Source organism: Schistocerca serialis, chromosome 8 (genome assembly GCF_023864345.2).
Source record: "Schistocerca serialis cubense isolate TAMUIC-IGC-003099 chromosome 8, iqSchSeri2.2, whole genome shotgun sequence".
NCBI classification, from domain to species: Eukaryota; Metazoa; Arthropoda; class Insecta; order Orthoptera; family Acrididae; genus Schistocerca; species Schistocerca serialis.
In genome coordinates, this window is record NC_064645.1 from 241,231,125 (window position 1) to 241,256,134 (window position 25,010).

Below are 25,010 nucleotides of genomic sequence, written 5' to 3' on the forward strand. Positions count from 1 at the left end.
TCCTTAAATAACGTAACTATCCGGCGAACGTTCCGGACACTTGGATGATGTCGTCCAGGATACCGAGCAGCATACATAGCACACGCCCGTTGGGCATTTGGATCACAATAGCCATATATCAACACGATATCGACCTTTTCCGCAATTGGTAAACGGTCCATTTTAACACGGGTAATGTAACACGAAGCAAATACCGTCCGCACTGGCGGAATGTTACATGATACCACGTACTTATACGTTTGTGACTATTACTGTGCCATGTATCACAAAGCGAATAAAGTGGTCCAACTAAAACATTCATATTTCTTTACGTACTACACGAATATGTAATAAAAATGGGGGTTCGTATTTAAAAAACGCAGTTGATATCCGTTTGACCTATGGCAGATCCATCTAGTGGGCCAACCATAGCGCCATCTGGTTTCCCCTTTCAAGCTACAAGAGTTTCGTTCTTTGTAGTTTTTTCGTTTGATGCTTATTTCGTGAGATATTTGGCCCGGTCACTATCAATGGACCACCCTGTATAACAGCTTCCAGTGACTGAGCTGTTTAGTCATGTAATAACGGGTGTTTGTGCTTGTTTGTGAACAATACTATACGTATGTTTATGTTGTTGTTGTGGTCTTCAGTCCTGAGACTGGTTTGATGCAGCTCTCCATGCTACTCTATCCTGTGCAAGCTTCTTCATCTCCCAGTACTTACTGCAACCTACATCCTTCTGAATCTGCTTAGTGTATTGATCTCTTGGTCTCCCTCTACGATTTTTACCCTCCACGCTGCCCTCCAATGCTAAATTTGTGATCCCTTGATGCCTCAAAACATGTCCTACCAACCCATCCCTTCTTCTAGTCAAGTTGTGCCACAAACTTCTCTTCTCCCCAATCCTATTCAATACCTCCTCATTAGTACGTGATCTACCCACCTTATCTTCAGCATTCTTCTGTAGCACCACATTTCGAAAACTTCTATTCTCTTCTTGTCCAAACTGGTTATTGTCCATGTTTCACTTCCATACATGGCTACACTCCATACAAATACTTTCAGAAATGACTTCCTGACACTTAAATCTATACTCGATGTTAACAAATTTCTCTTCTTCAGAAACGATTTCCTTGCCATTGCCAGTCTACATTTTATATCCTCTCTACTTCGACCATCATCAGTTATTTTGCTCCCCAAAGAGCAAAACTCCTTTACTACTTGTAGTGTCTCATTTCCTAATCTAATTCCCTCAGCATCACCCGACTTAATTCGACTACATTCCATTACCCTCGTTTTGCTTTTGTTGATGTTCATCTTATATCCTCCTTTCAAGACACTGTCCATTTAGTTCAACTGCTCTTCCAAGTCCTTTGCTGTCTCTGACAGAATTACAATGTCATCGGCAAACCTCAAAGTTTTTACTTCTTCTCCATGAATTTTAATACCTACTACGAATTTTTCTTTTGTTTCCTTTACTGCTTCCTCAATATACAGATTGAATAACATCGGGGAGAGGCTACAACCCTGTCTCACTCCTTTCCCAACCACTGCGTCCCTTTCATGCCCCTCGACTCTTATAACTGCCATCTGGTTTCTGTACAAATTGTAAATAGCCTTTCGCTCCCCGTGTTTTACTCCTGCCATCTTCAGAATTTGAAAGAGAATATTCCAGTTAACGTTGTCAAAAGCTTTCTCTAGGGCTACAAATGCTAGAAACGTAGGTTTGCCTTTTCTTAATCTTTCTTCTAAGATAAGTCGTAGGGTAGTATTGCCTCACGTGTTCCAACATTTCTACGGAATCCAAACTGATCCTCCCCGAGGTCCGCTTCTGTCAGTTTCTCCATTCGTCTGTAAAGAATTCGCGTTAGTATTTTGCAGCTGTGACTTATTAAACTGTAAGTTCTGTAATTTTCACATCTGTGAACACCTGCTTTTTTTGGGATTGGAATTATTATATTCTTCTTGAAGTCTGTGGGTATTTCGCCTGTCTCATACATCTTGCTCACCAGATGGTAGACTTTTGTCATAACTGGCTCTCCCAAGGCCATCAGTAGTTCTAATGGAATGTTGTCTACTCCCGGGGCCTTGTTTCGACTCAGGTCTTTCAGTGCTCTGTCAAACTCTTCACACAGTATCTTATCTCCCATTTCATCTTCATCTACATCCTCTTCCATTTCCACAATATTGCCCTCAAGTACATCGCCCTTGTATAAACCCTCTATATACTCCTTCCACCTTTCTGCCTTCCTTTCTTTGCTTAGAACTGGGTTGCCATCTGGTGTGGTTCTCTTCTCTCCAAAGGCCTCTTTAATTATCCTGTAGGCAGTATCTATCTTACCCCTAGTGAGACAAGCCTCTACATCCTTACATTTGTACTCTAGCCATCCCTGCTTAGCCATTTTGCACTTCCTGTCAATCTCATTTTTGAGACGTTTGTATTCCTTTTTGCCTGCTTCATTTACTGCATTTTTATATTTTCTCCTTTCATCAATTAAATTCAATATTTCTTCTGTTACCCAAGGATTTCTATTAGCCCTCGTCTTTTTACCTACTTGATCCTCTGCTGCCTTCACTACTTCATCCCTCAGAGCTACGTATGTTTATATCGACGGTGAATTCCTGCAGCATGTGTCGATTCTCTGCAGGTGTTCCTGCATGTCGCTACAATTTTCTAGCGTTCCGAGTTCTCTGTATACAACAGCATGATTTGTAAAAAGCATCACAGATTTTCTGACGTCATCCACTAGGTCATTTATACAGGGTGTAACTAAGTTCCCTTTACAGTGGTTGAGGACTTGCAGTGGAGCCCAAGACGGTTGCGTTTTCATAGACATTCATGTCGGGAAACGTAGCATTTTCCCAGTGCTCGCAAAATTCCATAACACACGTTCAAATTTCACTCATTCGGCGGCACTGACAAGGGTATTACGTACTTGGTGGCCCAATTGCTTGGCCGGTACGTCCTCACGAGGCGAGCCCGCTAGAATACTACTTGTGGGATCGCATGAAATTATTGATTTACGAGTCCCCCGTGGCACCCGAGGAAGATCTACTGGCACTTATTATTGCTTTGGCAGGTGTTGAAGGACCAGGAATTAACGATGGTGTTTACCAAAAGATGGTTCAGAGATACCGCCTGCTTAGCTGAGTGGTAACGTGCTTGCCTCCCATGCACTGGGCCCGGGTTCGTTTCTCGGCCGGGTCGGAGATTTTCTCCGCTCGTGGACTGCGTGTTGTGTTGCCCTCATCATAATTTCATCCTCATCATCGGCTGCAAGTCGCCCAATGTGGCGCCGAATGGAATATGACTTGCACTTGGCGGCCGAACCCGACTGGGACATCCCGGCCAAGAATGCCATAGGCTCATTTCATTTCACCGCATCGGTGTTGACGTCAGTGGTTGCCACATCGAGTCTTACTTGTAATTAGACCCAGACAACAAGCGGCAGAAGTCAGAGAGCAATGTCTGCTGCGGTATTTTGCGTGCAGTGGGGAAACGGTACGTTTTTGAATATGAGTTCCTGAGCTAAACCTATCTGGTGCCTACTACAAGTCCTCAAAGTCTGTATACTGTAGGAAGTAATGATGATGTAAGACGCTGTTGGAGTCCGTAAGAAGTTACTTTTACGTCTGTACATTTCTCTCCGTTTGCTAGGAACTTTTCATTCCAGCCACCCAACTGGTCTGATATTTCATTCGCTTGTTTTTGGTTCATTAGGTGGTAGTGTGGAACTATATGACTTTCTGGAAGTCCAGGAACACAGCATTCACCTCTGTGCCGATATCCACTGCTTTTCCGTGGATAGACAGAGCAAACTGGATTTCAGACGATCTCTGTTTGCAGAATCCGTGTTGATTTCTGCAGAGGAGATTCCAAGTCGTCATAATTGTCCCGAGAGGTCTAGGGCACTGCAGTCATGGACTGTGCGGCTGGTCCTGGCGGAGGTTCGAGTCCTCCCTCGGGCATGGGTGTGTGTGTTTGTCCTTAGGATAATTTAGGTTAAGTAATGTGTAATCTTAGGGACTGATGACCTAAGCAGTTAAGTCCCATAAGATTTAACACGGATCTGAACATTTTGAACATAATTGTCATAATACGCAAACATGAAACATCTTCCAGAATCCTACAACAGGTCGATGTCATCTACATAAGACTCTACTTGTGTTTGGCTATCTAATGATTCTTTTCTAGAACGACCATGACTTGTGATTTTTTCCCAATCACTAGCAAAGCTGCACTCCTCCTGCGTCCTAAGGCAAGAGTATGTTCTTTCACATACTCAATGTAGTATCGTACTGGTGTCCCATCGGTGGCCTTTTCTCCGTTGAGGGGTGTCAGCTGCTTTTCTCTCCCGTTGTCTCTTATTTCGAGACGCGCCGTTTTTGATGTTCGTGTGACGATTTCAAGGAGGAATAGCTGTACGGTCTTCCACAGTGAAACAGTTACAGAAGAAAGAGTTTAGTATTTCGACTTTTTCTCTGCCTGCAGAACACTTTTGCTCGATCTGCAGCGTCATGATCAAAAATAGGCAGTACTTTTCCACAGAGAACTGCGACGTCGAACAGAGAAGTAGTGTATTGCGCAAGGTGGCATTTCGCGTGATATTCGCCATCGACCGGCGTCGTGACCTTGGCGAACGACGCCGATAACCTCTGCGAATAAATACAGGGGAAGCAACGACGCCGGCCAACACCAGCGTCGCTGTTCGGAAGCAGTTGGGTGCTCACTTACGGTCGCCTCCCGCTTTCCTTGTCAGCAGCATGGCCACTGCTAAGCTTCTGGTGAGTAAACAGGGCTTCTTATTCCTCAGAACATGGACTCTTATTCGAGCAAAAGTGGGAATAGAATTCTAGTTCGCCCACAGATAACTATTTTCTCCGTGGTTTCCCTAAATAATTTAGCTGTGCGCTAGGATAAGCCGAAAACGGTGTGGTTAATTGGGTGCTCAGAACCTGTCTAGGTTTAGCCGGTGCTTGGAAGCTAATGAATTCGCTGCGAGTAGGACTTAAAATGTCTACATATTTATTTCATCCTGCTTTTGTAGTTAGTTATAACTGATAGTCATAATTCATCAACTCAGATGGTGACAGATACAGTTTACATATTTTTTCCCACCTGATCTAAAGCATTGAATTACAGTGTTAACTGATTTTTTTTTTTATTTTAGAAAATTCTCTGATAATTCATACTTACTAATTTTGTGTAGTTTAGGCAACCAGAGAACAAGGCTTTTAGGGATTCTTTGTTTGTCACACTTCCATCAAGGAGAGTGTAATGGTATATTATTGCTATTCTGAAATATGAAATTCGTCTTTTTGATGATTGAGCCGCCTAACCCTCTTGCCTGAGGTCGTTTGAGGTGCAATCAGGAAAGTCATTTTGTGGTAGCTACGGGCCTAGAAACTGTGGAAAGTGAAGCAATTAATTCCCTCCACAGTTAGGAGTCAAGCACTGATGTTTGCACCAGTGTCAAAGTTGCTAAAGAGGTTTGCATGAAAAATTCTTTTATTTAAGTGCAGATGGATAACACAGGCATGTTCAGTGCATGAAGGAAGATAAAATCGTGGAATTCAGCACCAATTACATTCCTCGACAGTAAAGTAACAGCAGTATTATAAAGCTATCATAAGTAACACATGAACTGTATGCTATAAGAACTATCCATGACACAAGAAGGCAAATAAACTTTATGAGTGAAGCTACTTGATACAGCAACACAAAAGACTACAAATCCACTCACCTTCTGAATAACTACAGCAAACTTGACTTTCGTTGGTACACATTACTCAGCAACATATTGAAATAGAACGCAAAAATTACAAATCGTGTATAGTTTATGGGATGTATTTATATTGCCAATCGGTAAACAAATTTACGGGATCCGGAATCTTTAAATATCTTTTGCAGCAATAATGGAAGTTATTAAAACTATGCGATATATATTAAATCTTGCACTTTAGTATACTTTACGCTTATATTAACCGAATGAAGAGGCTGCCGTCGAAAAAAAGACGTCCCCAGAGATCTTTAAGTGAATGCTGTCAACAAATTAAAGCAGAAAAATTTCAGTGATAAAAATATTTTTTTTTTAAAAAAAAAAACCTTTACCCCACAGGGTCTGCGAACTACATGAAGTTTAACATGTAACTTCGATAGAACCCTTACATTGAATTCTGCACATCGGTGACTACAGCTCCGAACATAAAAGCGCTAAAAATTAGGAGTAATTAAATAGATGTTATTTTCGTCACAAGAAATTCAAAACTAAGACACACATTCTAACGTGTAATTGATGGAAAAACGCAGCAAACTTTGCCTTTCGTGTCGCTGCAGCTACTGAGGAGAAAGAAAATGTAATGTATTCTCCCACTTTTAATTTTCTATTGTTATTTTAATGATATTGTCAGGCTACTTAAATTTTACAAATAAAGCTTTTCTTTGTGTTGAAGGACATTGGGATAATATGTGTTCCACAGTAAAATTTTGCTTTTTCAAGAAAATCTTGCGGATGTCACTTTAGGCTTAGAAACATTTAACTGCAGATAACCAATCACCTAGTTTACAAGAAAATTGGTTGCTAATAATCTGTCACAGTAAAAATAAGTAATAATTAGATGCTTAACATCTTTAAAGTGCACATAAGCAAATAAAGTAATGATTAACTTTATCATAAACATCAGTGATACAGGAAGTGTAGGAGCTATAGTCACTTGACAAAACTAACTTTAAAAGCAAGGATTAATTCTTGCATTTACTCATCTGCAAACTGACAGCTTGCCTTCATGTGAAGGATGAATGCTGATTGTATGTAAACTGGTTGGTACCATATTTTCAAGATACGCCCTATAAATGACCCGATGAAAAAGTAACAAATTACCTCGTATTATTTGTTCATAGATAATATGAAGAGGGACATTATTGGCAGTCGTATGGCATAGTTACTATTTAATGGTTTTAGTGAATCCGAAAGTAGTTTTATGCCGTGTTCTTGTATGTTTGAGCTGAGACACTGTATTTCTCTTAAAATCTATTACTTAAAAGATAACATTTAATGTTAGAACGTGTTAGCAAATATTAGACACAACTGAATTTGAATGCAGCAGAGTTGCAGTACAGTTGAGTATTTACTCAGTTAGTTGTAGAAATTTGGACATTTGTGGATTGTGCCTCTGCAAAAGCCATCATTTTTCTTCCAGACCACAGATATATATTAGACTCAACTTCGTAGCACACTTTGGCGCTATTCGGAAGAAGATAGCTAAATTCTAGCCTCAGGTTACGCAACCCTCCTTCTTCAATTTACATACTGAGGTAATATATTGTAATGTACATGACAAGCCATTATGAACTGCGTTTCTCTGGCTATATGGAAGACAAGCTATTATGAAGTTTTTTCATTTAACAGATTTTTCACTATTTTTCTCATCCGTACATGAACACTGTTGGGTGAAAAAGCTTAGCTGAGAAAACTGGAGGGATGCTACCTTAGTATTAGAGTTCGATCGACGAACAACCATTAAAATGAAGTATTGCTTGTTGTTGTTGTTGTTGTGGTCGTACTCTTCAGTCCAGAGACTGGTCTGATACAGCTCTCCATGCTACGGTATCCTGTGCAAACTTATTCATCTCCGAATAACTTTTGCAACTTACATCATTCTGGATCTGCTTACTGTATTCATCTCTTGGTCTCCCTTTATGATTTTTACCCCCCCCCCCCCCCCCCCGCAGTTGACACAGATACTAAATTGGTGATACCTTGATATCTCAGAATGTGTTCTATCCACCTATCCCTTTTTTATTCAGATTGTAACACAAATTTCTTTTCTCCCCAGTTTCTCATCAGTTACTCTATCTACACATCTAATTTTCAGCATTCTTCTGTAACACCACGTTTCAATAGCTTGTATTCTCTCCTCGTCTAAACTGTCTGTCGTTCATGTTTCACTACCAGACACTGTTACACTCCATTCAGATACCTACAGAAAAGGCTTCCTAAAACTTATTAGATGTTAACAAATTTCTCTTCTTCAGAAAGGCTATTCCTGCCGTTGCCAGTCTACAGCTTATATCTTCTCTACTTTGGCCATCTTCAGTTGTTTTGCCGCTCATATAGCAAAGCTAATCTACTAATATTGGTCCCACCACATTTTGGCAGTCTGATCAATGAAAAGGTTATGAGTATTTTGAATGAAAAAAGTCTAGGTTGCAACATTTCTTTCACTAATACGAGTAACAATTACATGTTTCGCTCTTGTGAGACATCATCAGATTAAATACGATCGGCTAACGAAGTCTCCCCAGCACAACAACAGTTCTGTTCTTGTGCTGGGTGAACCTGCTTAGCCGATCGCTTTTTGCTTTACACGCGCATGTTGTATGCGCCACCCGGAATCTATACACCATGCTGAGCCTGCTTTAGTATAAATAAGGTCCTTCATGCATCTGGTAAGACATTTGACGAACGGATGTTATATCCAGACGCTGCTTATATTTAATGCCCTTGAGCGGCAATTGACAGTTATCTTACTTCATTTTCACATAATCTGATGATGCGCCACAAAGGCGAAACGCGTAAAAACAACTTTTCAGCCAAGACTGTTTTCTTCGACATTAATATATTATTTTACGTGACATATTTTCTAACCTAATTGACTCAGTATCCCGCATTTAATTCGACTAAATTCCATTATCCTCGTTTTGCTTTTGTTGAAGTTCATCTTACATCCTCCTTTGAAGACAATGTCCTTTATGTTCAGTTGTTCTTTCTATAACTCTTTTTACCTCTGGCAGGATTAAGTTTAGGTACGAAATAATTATTACGACTGACACATTATGCCAAATACTACGTAGCCAATATTTGAACGAAGGCCGTAAAGATTGTAAGGGTCTTCATACAGACTTAATGATACGTCTATCTGAGAGGAATTTCATTTTTTGTACGCGAGTTGTGTTTTGTATTGATTGGGTAGGAGAATGACGTTCTCTCCAAAAGGGAAATGCCATCAGGTGAGGTGGAAGATAAGGCCACGCTAACCCTGGTTTGTTTTTGTTCACAGTCGCAGCCTCTGATCGACCCCTCTGAGGTACTCAGGCCGGAGCCTCTGCACGCGGGGAAGCCAGTCTCGCAGTTCCGCGACTACACCATCGACGAGAGTGACCCCGTCAAGGAACGGGTGCGCAGACTCTACCACGCCATGCACAAGCACCAGACCGTGGATTTCGTCAAAAGTGAGTATCTGGCGTATCTCGCCTCAAGTATCTAATATTGGACAGTCTGGAACCGCGCGACCGCTAAGGTCGCAGGTTCGATTCCTGCCTCGGGCATGGATGTGTGTACTGTCCTTAGGTTAGTTAGGTTTAAGTAGTTCTAAGTTCTAGAAGACTGATGACCTCAGATGTTAAGTCCCATAGTGCTCAGAGCCATTTGAACCATTTGAACCTATTATTGGGTTATGTAGAGCTTGCCACTGGGGTGAGACTGCTACTCACTGAAATACTTCCCTACCACCCTTAAGTCAACATATAATGCGTCTAATTGAAAGCGACAGATTGTAATGAGCTTGAATACTAATCATCTTTGAACCGAAAAATTGTAACAGTGAAGAGGGGGAAGATATTCTCTTTAACGAGTGCACACATTTTAGACTCCCTTGGTTCAAAAAAGCAAGGCAGTCATGACTTTAAATTCTAATTAATGTTTGCTCGATTTCCTGTTGAACGATTTTGACGAAGTATCGTAGTTTATTCGTCGGCGTTCCTACAACCTCGTTCAAAAGGTACATAAAAATGATTATTGTCATCTTCGTAGACCGCCTAGAAGTGAAAAAAATTCCTAAAAGTATTGTGATCGTTTTTGAAGATTCAAACCATTCATCTACATTTAAAAACCGACATACTGCCAACTGAAAGAATTCGACCTTTGGAATGTTTGTGTAGTAATTTATTATGTCAGCGATCACTTAGATACATAAGAATCATTCACATTACGGGTTTCGGTAAATATTGACATCTTGAGATGTCGCAGGTTCGAATCCTGCCTCGGGCATGGATGTGTGTGATGTCCTTAGGTTAGTTAGGTTTAAGTAGTTCTAAGTTCTAGGGGACTGATGACCTCAGATGTTAAGTCCCATAGTGCTCAGAGCCATTTTTTGAGCCATAAAAGACTGAAATTACAATAAAGTTTCTCGTTGTTACATGTGGATATTGAAGAGTGGAGTGGGGGGGGGGGGCGGTGTATGAAAGGGGAAAGCTATTCGAAGTGGGAGTATAACAGCGTAATCTGTAACACCTTATAATTTCTGTGGTTCAAATAGTTCTGAGCACTATGGGACTTAACGTCTGAGGACATCAATCCCCTAGAACTTAGAACTACTTAAACCTAACCAACCTAAGGACGTCACACACATCCATGCCCGAGGCAGGATTCGAACCTGCGACCACAGCAGTCACGCGGTTCCAGACTGTAGCGCCTAGAACCGCTCGGCCACTCTGACCGGCTATAATTTCTATGTAAAGCAAGTAAATGTCTAGGACACAAATTGAAGTGGAAAGAAATTTTTCTAAAAGAAAATAAAGGTAAATGCAAACGCAAACGATCGTCATATCTTAAAGTCATACTAAAATCACAACTCTAATTTAACATTCAAACCAAGTTTGTAAAATATGTACTCATAAAAACACTCTCATGTGTCTAACTGGATAATTAACAGAACCATGATGAAGTACATTTCATAAATTCATGTATCATGAATCAAGAAAATAAGCACGGGAAGTTTATAATTACAAAAAATTACAAAAGTTATCTGTAAGGAAAAAAAGAGAGAGGGAAAGTGCAAACAAATGTCACTGAAAGCAGTTGAAACGAAATTATAATAAATACGACAGTAATCATTAATCATCGGCGAGTTGTAAGAACTGGTAAAGATACATCTCTGCCCACACCAATGGGTTTTCCTTGCCCCAGGCAGTAGAAGACCGGCAGCAGACTCGTTAGCGTTCGATCGTAATTCACTAAATAACTGGTCGGTTGCGAAACTTTTGAGTCTGACAGGATTCGTCTGTGGATGATAGGAAAGTTTCCTGATATAGTACTTCGTCCCGAAGTTTAACACTGCTGTTCTGTTCTCTGTTACTATACAACTGTATTGTTCGAGACAGTATCAGCCGACACTCAAATAGAGCATAAAACTTCTAATAACGAACAATTTTCATACAGTGTTTGACGTAATTATATTTTGTATTTCAGTGAATATAATAATATAACTATTACACTAAATTATTATTACATCCACAACATTGTAAGACAATTTCTTATTTTAATATATATGTATGTTAAAACAATTTCTTATTTTAATATATATGTATGTTAAAACGTTGGAACATCTTCCTTCTCTCCCTCTCTTCTCTCTCTCTTCTTTTTTTTTTTTTTTTTTTCTTCTTCAGTGACTGCAGTTCGGACAAAATGCTGTGGAAAAGTTGAACGATCAGGTGTTGGTTTTTCAGTTTTTTGACCTGATAGCTGATCAAATGTGTTTACAGCCCCTTTAGTTGAATTGTGATAAAAACCCGCTTTTTGTTTTTATCGGGCCTCTCACTGATTTCGTTATATTGGTGGAGTGTGCTGATTAATGGAACATTTCTGTTTCCCGTAGGAATATAACTGACCTCAGAAGTGTAATTTCGGAATTAGGATACAGGTCTATGACCCTCCTTGTTGGTCGTATTCAGTGGAAGCTCTGCCTCTCCTCAGAAACTCGTCATTCCCTGATTTTTTTCTGGTGGCGCTCCACTCTCCTTTCCTCCGTGAATTTGGGCTTTCAGTAAATATTGAATATTTGCTGTCACACGCAGCCCGTATCCTTATCACTTATTTTGCCGGTGTGCTTGTGATATACTGTTTGAATAGACAGTGAGCTCTAAATGTTACTAACAGCTCGTCAACAGTTAAATTTTCTCGCATTTTGTAGGATTTGGGAGCAACTTCTACTCACTTCTCGCAAACACTACGAGTTGCAGCAATGTTATACCGAGTAACTAATGGAATACTAAAGCGGAACGGAGCTTCTTGGTGCAGATTGACTAAAACAATGTATTAGTCGTCAGGAAACGTTCTAAGAAGTCAAGGAATCGAATATTTGGTAATGGAAAGAAGTATGTGTGTGAGGTGGAGGAATGGGAGGGGGAGGGGAGTGTTCAAAATTGTAGAGAGAGACGAAGTCTTGAATACAATAAGCACGTTGAAATCTATGTCGGCTGGAGTAGGTATGCACAGAAAAAGACAAGTTAGAGTGGAGAGCTGTATCCGCCCAGTCTTCCGAGTGAAGACCGCAACAGTAATATGTTATAAGATGGTGGCTGCGTGGTAAGTATAATAAATTATAATTTAAAGAAACAGCTTCTTTTTTGGAACACCGTGAACTATTTTTCATGCAGGCACCCTTAAAGTTTTGGAATAAAACACAAGGAACTGCATTCAGTTTTGTTATCAATGAAAATTGAGCACCAGTTCCAGTATTGTGGGGATGAAAATGCTTTTCGTCACAAGCATTTCTACCCACTACTCATGAGTGTGGTGTCGTCGGGAGTCACTGAAGTCACTCACATTTTGCCAGTTATGTTCTAATATTCAATCTGTTTAACTGTCAGTAGTACTCAGCTATGACAAGAGAAACGGAAGTGTTAAATGTCGGCGTTGGCTGGTGAGGACGGCGGCTCTTACCACGTTCCGGTGTGCAGGTCGGCACGAGAAGTGGCGCAAATTCGACAAGTTCCGCGCCCCCATTCTGGAGGCCCTCGACACGCTGAACAAGCTGGTGGACGAGAGCGACCCTGACGTCGACGTGCCCAACATCGTGCACGCCTACCAGACGGCTGAGCGCATCCGTGAAGACTACCCGGACTGCGAGTGGCTGCAGCTCACCGGACTCATACACGACCTGGGCAAGGTGCATCTACCTCGCTTACTTGTGTTACTAAGGTAACGGTGTGTGCAAGAGGGGACGTGGTGGATAGCTAAATTTTGAACTGGGACGTAACTCTTTTCAACATGTATACTATTTTTTTCCTGTTTCGAAAGCTCATAGCGGTGCCACATATCGCAGCTTCATGGTACTACAGGGACTGAAGCGGAAATATTCCACCATGCCCCGAAACGAATTTAGCAATTTTCCAACCGAAAGTGGCCGAGAAGAAAATTTTTGCATTACGTACTGAACGCGCACATACATATTATAATCAGAAACGGGCTCCCATTCAATTTCATTAAACATCCCACCCAGTCCCTGCTCGACGGGGCGTTAAACCCTAATTTTCGTTCGTTCATTCCTTCCTTCATTTCCTGCCCACGCTCGGCTATTACAGTCACACGCTCTCAGCGAAATGTATGATGCTAATTTCCTTTCAAGTAGCGAGATGAGGCTGTATTTTTCAAACCCGATCTTCAATCAAGAAATCAGGTATCAGAGGTGACAATGAGCAACACCTTTCATGTTTTCGGATTGTTTTACCATTCCGCTAGTGCTATTACAGTGTACATAATGAATTACACTTGTATCCCTCTACCGGATACCAAAGCGCTTAAAAGCAACATTTTCTTCTGTTACACTTTATCAATAAACCTTGTGTTTTTATCCTTATCATTTAATTAAAAACATTTAGTTCAACTATAATAAGGGGGTACACACTTTGAAAGAATGCGGTCAGCGATTCACAAACGTTCTGCTACATAAAACCTCTATAAAAAATCGTTGTAGTATTATAGAAGATGAGATTCACACATTTTATCACCGTGTCACTGAATGCGATCTACAAGTTGTTGATGGTGGTGAACTGCGAAACGGGAGAGGAAAGGAGAAGGAAAGAAACAGGAGTAAACGGAAATGCTTAGTAAAGTACGAATATAAATTACTTGGCGCTTCCAGGGGTTAATAAAGGATTCACACATGATGACCACTCGTCCACGCTGGATGCGACATTTATTTTTCTGGCATGGTTCTGCCCTGTCACTACGTCATCGTTTACCCAAACATATCAGGCAAAGTCATGGTCACTATTTTTTGAACCGTGTAATCTCTGTTCTGCGTGTTTTCGTGTTTTAATGGGATACTGTGTTACAGGGGCGGAGATACGAAACCAGCGTTGCCCCTGCCAACTGTACTGTGGAAAACCACCTAAAAACCACATTCTGGCCGGCCCCTGAATCAGACTAGAGGTAGTTACTATGTTTCGCGTTTTGAAACTTAGTCTCGTATATCTTGTATTGACAGCTGGTACGCTACTCTATCGTACAGCAGATCAGCGTAGACAGAGAAGGTTTAGGAAAAAAGTTTCTTGGAAAACGTATGTCTCATACGGAAAAAAACCTGATTGACGCTGAAATGGAAGAGACGTTATTGTGGAATGGAGTCATACCCGTGAGGAGGGAGGTTTAATTCACCGTCCGGCAATCAAGATTTAGGTTGCCTGTGACTACCAAAAATCACTTACCGTGAATGCTGCGATGTTTCCTTTGTAACGGCAGGGTCAGCTTCCTCCCATATACTTCTCCGATTCGAGTTTATGGTCCGTTTTTAATGATTCCTTCGTCGACGGGGCTTAAAGCATAACCTTCTTTGTGATTAATTTTGGGTAAGTAATTTGATTAAGTCCATCACCAATCTGAGAAATAGTACATGGATCAACAAAACGAAATAATGTACTTACTTTCAGACAAGGTAGGCAGTGCTGTATAAGACTCTCTCGGTTAAACGTTGTGCTTATATTTTCTATTAAACTCTCTGGAGCCGCCACATGTTGTTTTATCACAGCCTATAAGTCATATACTTTATTGCATTTACTTCATGTCTAATGTTGATCACAGCCATTTTTAACCTTGTAGCCGACATGGAGCAATGGTTATACCCTTGCTTCGATGTTGAATAGTGGAATACCGTATTAAAAAGTTTCATTACAGAGAGCAGGATCATTAACAGCAAATTCGGATAACGACAAGTCAAACCTTGCTTGATCAGAATGAAGGTAACCGGCATTTCCTGTTTGTCTTCCGAAAAAGTAAAGTGTTTCTTTCGTTTCAGTTCATGGCGTTCTATGATGAGCCTCAGTGGGCTGTTGTAGGCGATACTTTCCCAGTGGGCTGCGCCTGGGCCGACTCCATCGTCTACAGGGACACCAGCTTCGTCGACAACCCGGACGGCAAGGATCCACGATACAAGTATGCCGTTCACATATCAAAACTTCCATATATTACCGAAGTAATTATTTCTTTCGAAATGATATCTCACAACTAGCAAACATTACATTCCTTTTGATTGAGATTATTGGTGTACGAAGCTCTGTTTACGAGTCTGTCTTCAGAAACTGGGCAACAATGATAATATGAAAAATTTCTTAAAACGGGCACGTTGATATAGGAATACTTCTTGCGTCCGTCATGTATCTGCAATTTGTTTGGTATTCTACCCCAACTGCCTTTGTTAATTAGAAACAAATACCTCGACGACAGTGAGAAAACCTGTTATGTGTAGTCACCAAGAAGTGTAGCATAAAGTAGAGTGTAATGCAACAAAATAAACCCGAGTCACAAACAAGCAGTGCTGAATGTGAGCTTGTGGGTGAGGAGTAAAGTGAGGATTACTGTTGTCATCAACAGACACCATGAATAAATGGAGCATGCTTATTTTCATACAAGACACACAGTGGATTACTGTTGTTGAGGTCTTCACTCGTAAGGGTGGATGGTGCAGCTCTCCACTCTACTCCACCTTATGCAAGCTTCTTCATCTCAGAATTACTGAAGCTTGCACCCACTATGATCTGCTTGCTTCATTCATCGCTTCGTCTCCCTCTACAACTTTAGCCCCCACCCTTCCCTCGAATACTATGCAGAGGTTTCCTTGACGTCTCGGGTCGTGTTTGTCATCCAGTCCCTTCTTTTAGTCAAGATGTGCCACAAATTTACTTTCTCCCCATGTCTATTTAGTACCTCCTCATCTGGACCTCAATCTACTTATCTATTCTTCAACACCTCGTTTCAAAAGCTTCTATTCTCGTCTTGTCTGAGCTGTTTACCCTTCACGTTTCAGCTTCATGTTTGAACAATAATAAATTGAATACAGAATGTTGTTTGCAAACCTTATTTTTTCCACAGCGAACTGGTTTGTGTCAGCGCTTTTCAAATCCTTAAAAGCTACAACTAAGAGATGAATGTTAGAATTTAAACTTTGATATTAATTGCGTATCTTGTACAACGACAGCCATTACAGCTTCTTCTTGGTCTTTGCACAGTGCCTTTGAGTATGGTTTGGACAAAAGCTTCTTGGGTTCATTTTATCATCTCCACAACACTCTTACCACAACACAGAACCGACTTCCTACCAACGGCGAACAAGCCAGGAAGGATAAAAGCAATACACACATGAAAGGAAATTTTGACATTAACGAAAGCATGACTTTTCGGCAATCTTTCCTGAAGTTAATCTGTGAGTTTATTAGTTAAGATACTAGTGTCAGTCACTTCAAATGGAATTGCAAGAGATAACAAATTCTTAAATAAATTTAATACATAAAAATAATAGTTACGAAAAAGTAAAAAAATTAACATTATTCCTCATAGATTACAGTTTAAACGCATGTCTTGTATATAAATACAAATAACGATTTCATTTCAATTATTGAAATTATGAGGGATCCGCAAGAAATGACGTTGGCAGTTGATCCTTATTGGATCACATGGTAAATTTATGAGACGTTTCGAGTTGTTCACTAAATGGAGACTGTCTCACTAACCAGTTCTATTACAAAGGTTACACGACAGGAAAACGCCTTCCGAAAAGACTTTCTTACACTAAAATTTGTATGCGATGTTAACAAATTTCTCTTCAGAAATACTTTTGTTGCCGTTGCCACTCTACATTTTATATCCCTACATCGCCATACACAGCGCATAGTGTCATCATTTACACATTTGCGCGGATTTTTTTTTCAGTGGAGTAAAAAGGCCAGGACGGATAGCGTTAAAAAATCAAACAAAATGTAGTATGTCGCATCTCTTCCCTCTGCGACAGTCTGTTTGGTTTTGTGGTTGTGAGGTAGTGTTTCCTGTAGTATTTTTCGCTAATGCTTCATTCAATATCGGATAGGCACTCAGTCGAGCAAATGTATCTGTGCTGATGACTCATTTTTATTTGTCATCGACGGTAGAAGGAGCACAAACACACACACACACACACACACACACACACACGCACGCACGCACGCACGCACACGCACACAAAAGATATTCATTCCTTACTGATCTGGTAGCAGTCGTAGCGAGTGGATACAAGCCAGAAGCGCGCTAGGTTTTGTGTACGATTTTGCTCGATACAGTCGCGGATTGACAAAAAAAGTATGTTAAGCTATTTTCTAACATCATCTAAAACTTAATGTTATTATACAGGGTGTTACAAAAAGGTACGGCCAAACTTTCAGCAAACATTCCTCACGCACAAAGAAAGAAAATATGTTATGTGGACATGTGTCCGGAAACGCTTACTTTTCATGTTAGAGCTCATTTTATTACATCCCTTCAAATCACATTAATCATGGAATGGAAACACACAGCAACAGAACGTACCAGCGTGATTTCAAACACTTTGTTACAGGAAATGTTCAAAAGTCCTCCGTTAGCGAGGATACTTGCATCCACCCTCCGTCGCATGGATACCCTGATGCGCTGATGCAGCCCTGGAGAATGGCGTATTGTATCACAGCCGTCCACAATACGAGCACGAAGAGTCTCTACATTTGTTACCGGGGTTGTGTAGACAAGAGGTTTCAAATGCCCCCATAAATGAAAGTCAAGAGGGTTGAGGTCAGGAGAGCGTGGAGGCCATGGAATTGGTCCGCCTCTACCAAACCATCGGTCACCGAATCTGTTGTTAAGAAGCGTACGAACACTTCGACTGAAATGTGCAGGAGCTCCATCGTGCATGAACCACATGTTGTGTCGTACTTGTAAAGACACATGTTCTAGCAGCACAGGTAGAGTATCCCGTATGAAATCATGATAACGTGCTCCACTGAGCGTAGGTGGAAGAACATGGGGCCCAATCAAGACATCACCAACAATGGCTGCCCAAACGTTCACAGAAAATCTGTGTTGATGACGTGATTGCACAATTGCGGATTCTCGTCAGCCCACACATGTTGATTGTGAAAATTTACAATTTGATCCCGTTGAAATGAAGCCTCATCCGTAAAGAGAATATTTGCACTGAAATGTGGATTGACACATTGTTGGATGAACCATTCGCCGAAGTGTACCCGTGGAGGCCAATCAGCTGCTGATAGTGCCTGCACACGCTGTACATGGTACGGAAACAACTGGTTCGCCCGTAGCATTCTCCATACAGTGACGTGGTCAACGTTACCTTGTGCAGCAGCAACTTCTCTGACGCTGACATTAGGGTTATCGTCAACTGCACGTAGAATTGCCTCGTCCATTGCAGGTGTCCTCGTCGTTCTAGGTCTTCCCCAGTCGCGAGTCATAGGCTGGAATGTTCCGTGCTCCCTAAGACGCCGATCAATTGCTTCGAACGTCTTCCTGTCGGGACACCTTCTTTCTGGAAATCTGTCTCGATACAAACGTACCGCTCCACGGCTATTGCCCCGTGCTCATCCATACATCAAATGGGCATCTGCCAACTCCGCATTTGTAAACATTGCACTGACTGTAAAACCACGTTCGTGATGGACACCTGTTGATCCAACGTACTGATGTGCTTGATGCTAGTACTGTAGATCAATGAGTCGCATGTTAACACAAGCACCGAAGTCAACATTACCTTCCTTCAATTGGGCCAACTGGCGGTGAATCGAGGAAGTACAGTACATACTGACGAAACTAAAATGAGCTCTGACATGGAAATTAAGCGTTTCCGGACACATGTCCACATAACATCTTTTCTTTATTTGTGTGTGAGGAATGTTTCCTGAAGGTTTGGCCGTACCTTTTTGTAACACCCTGTATATACAAGAGGAGTAACACCAACGAAAAAGCGAAAAGCGAAATGAGGAAAACATTAAAAATGCAAAAAGAGTGAAGTTTCAGATTTTCAGACAGCGAGGAAAGATTTTAAAAATTATAATCTCTGTAACTAGCTACCTCATACCAAATTAATGAGAAAATGTCCCAAAAACGTGTTGATGAAATATAAAATACGTTCAGTTCAAATTTGGTACACTGAGGTGTGTACGGAGGCTAGAGCAGAGGGACCAACCATTAGTGGATCCTCTAATGGTGCAGAAACCCATGAAATGTGTCCTATTGATAGGAGAATTATTAGAAGTTTTTTCGCTTTAGTGGTCCAATGGAAGTAAACCATAGCTTAGTTGTAGGATACATATAACCCAATTTTATGTTGTTGTCCATGACTTCCAGTGAGTCTTCTCCCCGCTGGTATATGACTATCTCGGCGGCTTGATGACAGTTTATGGTAGAACGGCTGTCACACGTATTAATTCGTTTCCCGGAATTATCACAATATGTATTTACAACTATCCCGGTACACATCAAATAGACATCTCATTTTGAAGCATTTTTAATAAAAGAGGATGTGCAAAGTGGTCTAGACTTATTTATTTGGTAAGCGCAAGCACTGCTTAGGAAGATCTCGCAAACAGCGAACCATTTATTAATTACAGTGTTCACTGGAGAGTAACATTGTCAATTTAAATGGTGAATCATGTTCTGCACGCTATTACCACTGAATAAAAAAAAGATAAGAAAAAGTAGTTTTCATTTTCCCACAGCGAGCTGAACTTGCCTGCCTTGCTTCTCACGTGGTGTCGTCTTTTACAGCACCAAGTACGGCATGTACAAACCGCACTGTGGACTGGACAACGTGCTGATGTCGTGGGGCCATGACGAGTACATGTACCACGCCCTCAGGCACAATGGTTCGAAGCTGCCAGAAATAGCGCACAAAGTCATCCGCTTCCACTCTTTCTACCCGTGGCACTCGAGCGGAGACTACATGCACCTCTGCAACGAGGATGACATGGAAACCCTCAAGTGGGTTAAGGTGTTCAAGTAAGTACCATTTATTACCCTCTAAAACTGCTATTGTAATAATCCACTCATAGCTTCATATTATTACTTCAATTGATAGTCTTTAGATTGGATAACTGTTTTTTGTATCATTGTATTCTGTAAGCATTTCTCATAACTTGTACTGTAAATGGTGGTCGTACAATGATCTCTTGATTTATTCATGGCTGCAGGTGTAATTGATTATCATATTAAGTACTTCTAGATGTGTTAACGAATTAACAACACCTTCTTTCTCCCAATAAGAAGTCCTCAGTGTGATATTCCACAAGTACTTCGTCTAACATCTCTTTACTTCGAACGTTATATGACCCCTCGAATATCCGACGAGCTGAGAAGCAGTCAGTTTTATCTCAGTGGGTTACTAGGTTTATTTACCCGATGTTTTATTTTGTAGACTGTTGGGACGTAAGAGTCACATACTTAAGGGGGGTACATTCATAAAAAAACACTTTCTATTTAAAAGATACAACAAATGCACAATTCTGAGTGAAATTTTGTTCCATGCTTTACATGAAATTAACACAGTTATTGTTACTTTCCACGTATTACATGCAAGTAACTTTTTTATGGAATTTAATTTTTTTGTCAAAAAATTATGTATGTACTTCCCTTTCAAGGCTTCTCTTCTGGTTTTTTTGTTTTTTGTCTTGTTTCCGTTACCAAGTCTTTAACTACTTTTTCAGCTGTAGAGAGGCGCTGTAAATCTATTTTTCTCAGGATGTCTTGAGTGAGATTTCCTATCTTTCAGCCTATTTCCCTAATACCTTCACCCTCCTTACTTTCTCATCATTAAATATAAGAACTGCGTCATAAGTTGGAATTCTGACAACATTAGCAAATGAAAATGTGGCGAAACAAGAATTGCTCTTTTGTTGTCGTTTGTGAGATACAAAATAGTCACAGATGATCTGTAACACCAAGGAGTGCACGTCACAGCCTTATAGCTGCATCCCGCGCAAGTTTGCTTGAAAGTAATCCACGGAATCGTTGTTCACCGACTAGTAGTCCAGCGTTGCTACAAAAAGTGCGTTTGGCAGGAAAATAGTGCCACACATTTCATTATTTTTCAGGAACTTTGGACGCGATTTCATCATTGAAACTTTGGAACCTAATTCTCCATCAATTCTACAAATAAATAAAAAACTTCAAAATTGACTTTTTCGGACAATTTCATGAACGTCCTCCCTTAATTCGTAATAAGAACTTTCAAAATGCACTGAACCAAATGATACACTGTGCAGGCTCTACTAATAAACTTCACGAGTTATTTAATGCTCTCATAGAGTAATCGTCGAAAGGCTATAATTCATAATGTGTGATCAGTCAAGAATAATCCAACTTGCCAGTCGTAAATTGTTTTTCCGTCAATGTCGTTAGATTATCTAGCGGTGCTGGGTCTATTTGTTAACTAACGAATTAGGCCATTTCAATTCTACTACAAACTATAGTTCATCATAATACAGAGTGAGTGATCCGATTTTCTTACCAAGGGAATATACGAGAAGAATGCATACAACAGGACGTTGTCTGTTAAATAAATGCGATGTCCATCCCAACCTTCAACTAGATAATTTCTTTATTTATATGGCAACGCATAGGTCCTGGTTTTGTCTGCTGAATGGAAAATACTAGCAGCATAAGAGACAATGAAATATGGCCCAAAATATCGGTATAGAGGCGAGTGTGTACGCGCTGTATGTTTTTGTATATCTTCTGATGGACTAGTAATCCGAATAAGGTATTGAAGGTTCACCTACGTCTTTCTAACAAGTCATCTGTAATGGTCCACTGCACTGTCATCGGGAAAGACGCCATTACTATTTGCGGTCAGTTCCAACGTTGTTAGATACACTCGCTGTTCAAGCATAATTCCATATTGGGAAATTGTCATGCGTTTATCAAGAGTCAATATGGGTCCCATTTTCTCTATCTAAATATCTTCAGCACCTGGGAATCGTCCCTAATAACTTTCACCGAGCACGAGACCCTGTGTAGTGATATCATTTCTTGATGGCAATACGGCCACAAACAGTCATATAATTGGGTACGGAGAGAGTGGAGTAGAAATTTGGTCTATAACTGCCTCCGTAGTCGAGGTCGCCAATGCACGCCTCTGTGGCGGCGCCCGATTCAAAGTCCGGCTACGAAATGAATTTGTACAAACAACATGAAGCCGGTACTGGGAAGTGAGCAGTTCACGTAAATTTCTTGATCTTCACGCTTTGCACCAATGTTCAGGAAACAATCGTGAAGATCCAGTAAGGCTTCACCATGTGAGGGTATGTGATTACGACCTCTGCATGAGATGGGTACGTTAAGCTCGATGGTCCCTTCGCACTTCAGTATGCAAGAGGCGTAGTCTAGGTGGTGGCACTTGGTTTCACTCTCTCCCTACTCTCATCATCATCATAGAAAAACGGCATCGTTGGTATACTGAAAATGGAATAGCAATGAACAAATCTCTCCAACAGACAGATGCAGCAGGATAATACTATTGGATAATGTACTGCGGAGTACACTCGAGTAGTTAACTTGTTATTGCACTGCTGACTCCTGTCTCCTTTACACACTATACAGTATTGCTATCCTTAGTTGTCATCCTTTTGATTTTCTGAGTCGATTCAAGTCCCAGTATTCCTAACTAAGATAGTACTAACACGACAGAAGAGCATCTGTCTGGGAAATCGTAACACAGGTCTTTTGTGTCCTTTGTTACCGATAAATTTAATTGTTTCCTCATTTAAACTGTTTCTCTAATTACCAAACCGAGAGAGTTATATTATCATTATGCTGTACAAGGTTGAACAAAAATCAATCATGAACTGTACAAGATTTTGGTGTAATCACGTACAATAATCATGTAGTGAACCGTACATTTAGTCAGTAATTATGAGCATCAAAGTGAAACGTTGTCATATTTGTACTAAAAATTTCATGCAATTAGAAAGAAGCACTTCACAGCACCCCAAAAAGTGAACCCCAAACTTAAGCTGAATCTAATTCTCACCAAGTTTGAATGAATGACCACATGTCGCCTGAAGGAGCTGTTAATATGCAGTACGTACAGCTGCGAGTACACTGACGAAGTGTTTTTTGTCGTCTCTTGCAGCAAGTACGACCTGTACACGAAGAGCGACGAGACACCAGACATTGAGGCACTCAAGCCGTACTACCAGGGCCTCATTGACAAGTACCTGCCTGGAAGCCTCAGCTGGTAGAGTTCCACACCTCTCACGGCTCTCGGAACTTTTCGTGTAGTGTAGCCAAATGCTGTTTTTCCTCATTGTACGTATATGTGAGTGTCTGAAAATGTTATCATAGCATAACCTGAATGATTCACCAATGTACAGTTTCTCAATAGATTCACATTCATTATGCAAGTAATATTTTCATTAATTGTAAGTCTATATGTCTGTATTCAATAAAGTGTTAAACGTAAAATCGTTTACTTCTTCTGTTGTCCATTTCTTCCCAACGGCACCTGAAAGTAAGTGGATTTCTAGGGATCGTACTGATGATGACGGTCCCTATCACGTTGGGGCATCGAGGTTTTGACCTCATATTGCGACGAAGATGATATCAAACCTTGTTCATTTCATCAGTTCCCTAGCTCACTCATAATAAGAGTTGGGAGGACCGTTTGAAAAGTTGGTCGGTTTAACAGAATGTTCGGTTTATATGAAACTATATGGTAGCTATAAGTTTAACGATAACTACTGAAATGCAGAAATTCGTCGTCAACCAAACAAATCAGAATTTGATTATCACTATACCCCCCTTGATAAGACGTTAGTTAGTTTCTTAGTAGTTAGTTCACTCTCAAATCATTGTACAACTTGTCAGCTTAACACAACCCGTACAAACAGTTCAGTTCAAACACATTTAAAAATTAGCGAAATACACCCCTGCAGGCGCATAACTACTTACAGGTCTAGTTTCACAAGGATTAATACAGGCTGCAGCACGTTGTAAATATAGAGAAAACTGATGTGGGTGAAGCTACACGCTAATACGAGCGAGCGGGCCGTTTTGGTCGAGCGGTTCTAGGCGCTACAGTCTGGAACCGCGCTTCCGCTACGGTCGCAGGTTCGAATCCTACCTTGGACATGACTGTGTGTGATGTCCTTAGGTTAGTTAGGTTTAATTAGTTCTAAGTTCTAGGGGACTGATAACCTGAGATGTTAAGTTCCATAGTACTCAGAGCCTTTTGCACCATTTTTAATAGGGGCGAGGGTGCGGCTGCAATCGGTAAGGTGAGTGGTGGCGAGAATGACCTGGGAGGCCCAATGGAAACATTACTGGCTAAAAGAAAGGCGTTTGCTCAACTTAACATTGCATAGTCAGCTTAGTTGTTTGGATGGGTGATTTGAGGACCAAACAGTGAGGTCATCGATCCCATCGGATTAGGGAAGGATGGGGAGGGAAGTCGTCCGTGGCCTTTCAGAGGAACTGATGTGTTGGCAGAAGAGCCAACACCGTGTTGCAAGAGGAGGCCGAAATGCACGCGTTTAAGCTCACGCAGACTGGCGTGAGGTCTGGAACAAGGTAAAGTAGTTGAGTCTAGTAAGAAAAGAACGTAGTTGCTGGAATACTTAACTTTAATCCATAATTGGAGAACATCGCTCTTGTTGATACATTAATTACAATCTCAATATAAACTGGTAATGGCGCCTTGTTAGGTCGTAGCAAATGACGTAGCTGAAGGCTATGCTAACTATCGTCTCGGCAAATGAGAGCGTATTTGTCAGTGATCCATCTCTGTCAAAGTCTGCTGTACAACTGGGGCGAGTGCTAGGAAGTCTCTCCAGACCTGCCGTGTGGCGGCGCTCGGTCTGCAATCACTGACAGTGGCGACAAGCGGGTCCGACGTATACTAGCGGACCGAGGCCGATTTAAAGGCTACCACCTAGCAAGTGTGGTGTCTGGCGGTGACACCAC

At 41.0% G+C, this 25,010-nt stretch overlaps 1 protein-coding gene across 1 annotated transcript; it reads left to right on the plus strand.

The window, feature by feature from the left end:
* The first annotated feature begins 4,657 nt into the window (after positions 1-4,657).
* LOC126416592 (inositol oxygenase-like) lies at positions 4,658-23,513 on the plus strand. Its single transcript, XM_050084345.1, has 6 exons — positions 4,658-4,764; positions 9,040-9,211; positions 12,719-12,927; positions 15,055-15,191; positions 19,821-20,051; positions 23,182-23,513. Exons 1-6 carry the CDS (start codon positions 4,744-4,746, stop codon positions 23,288-23,290), a joined length of 879 nt encoding a protein of 292 aa, XP_049940302.1. The 5' UTR covers positions 4,658-4,743; the 3' UTR covers positions 23,291-23,513.
* Positions 23,514-25,010: the final 1,497 nt, after the last annotated feature.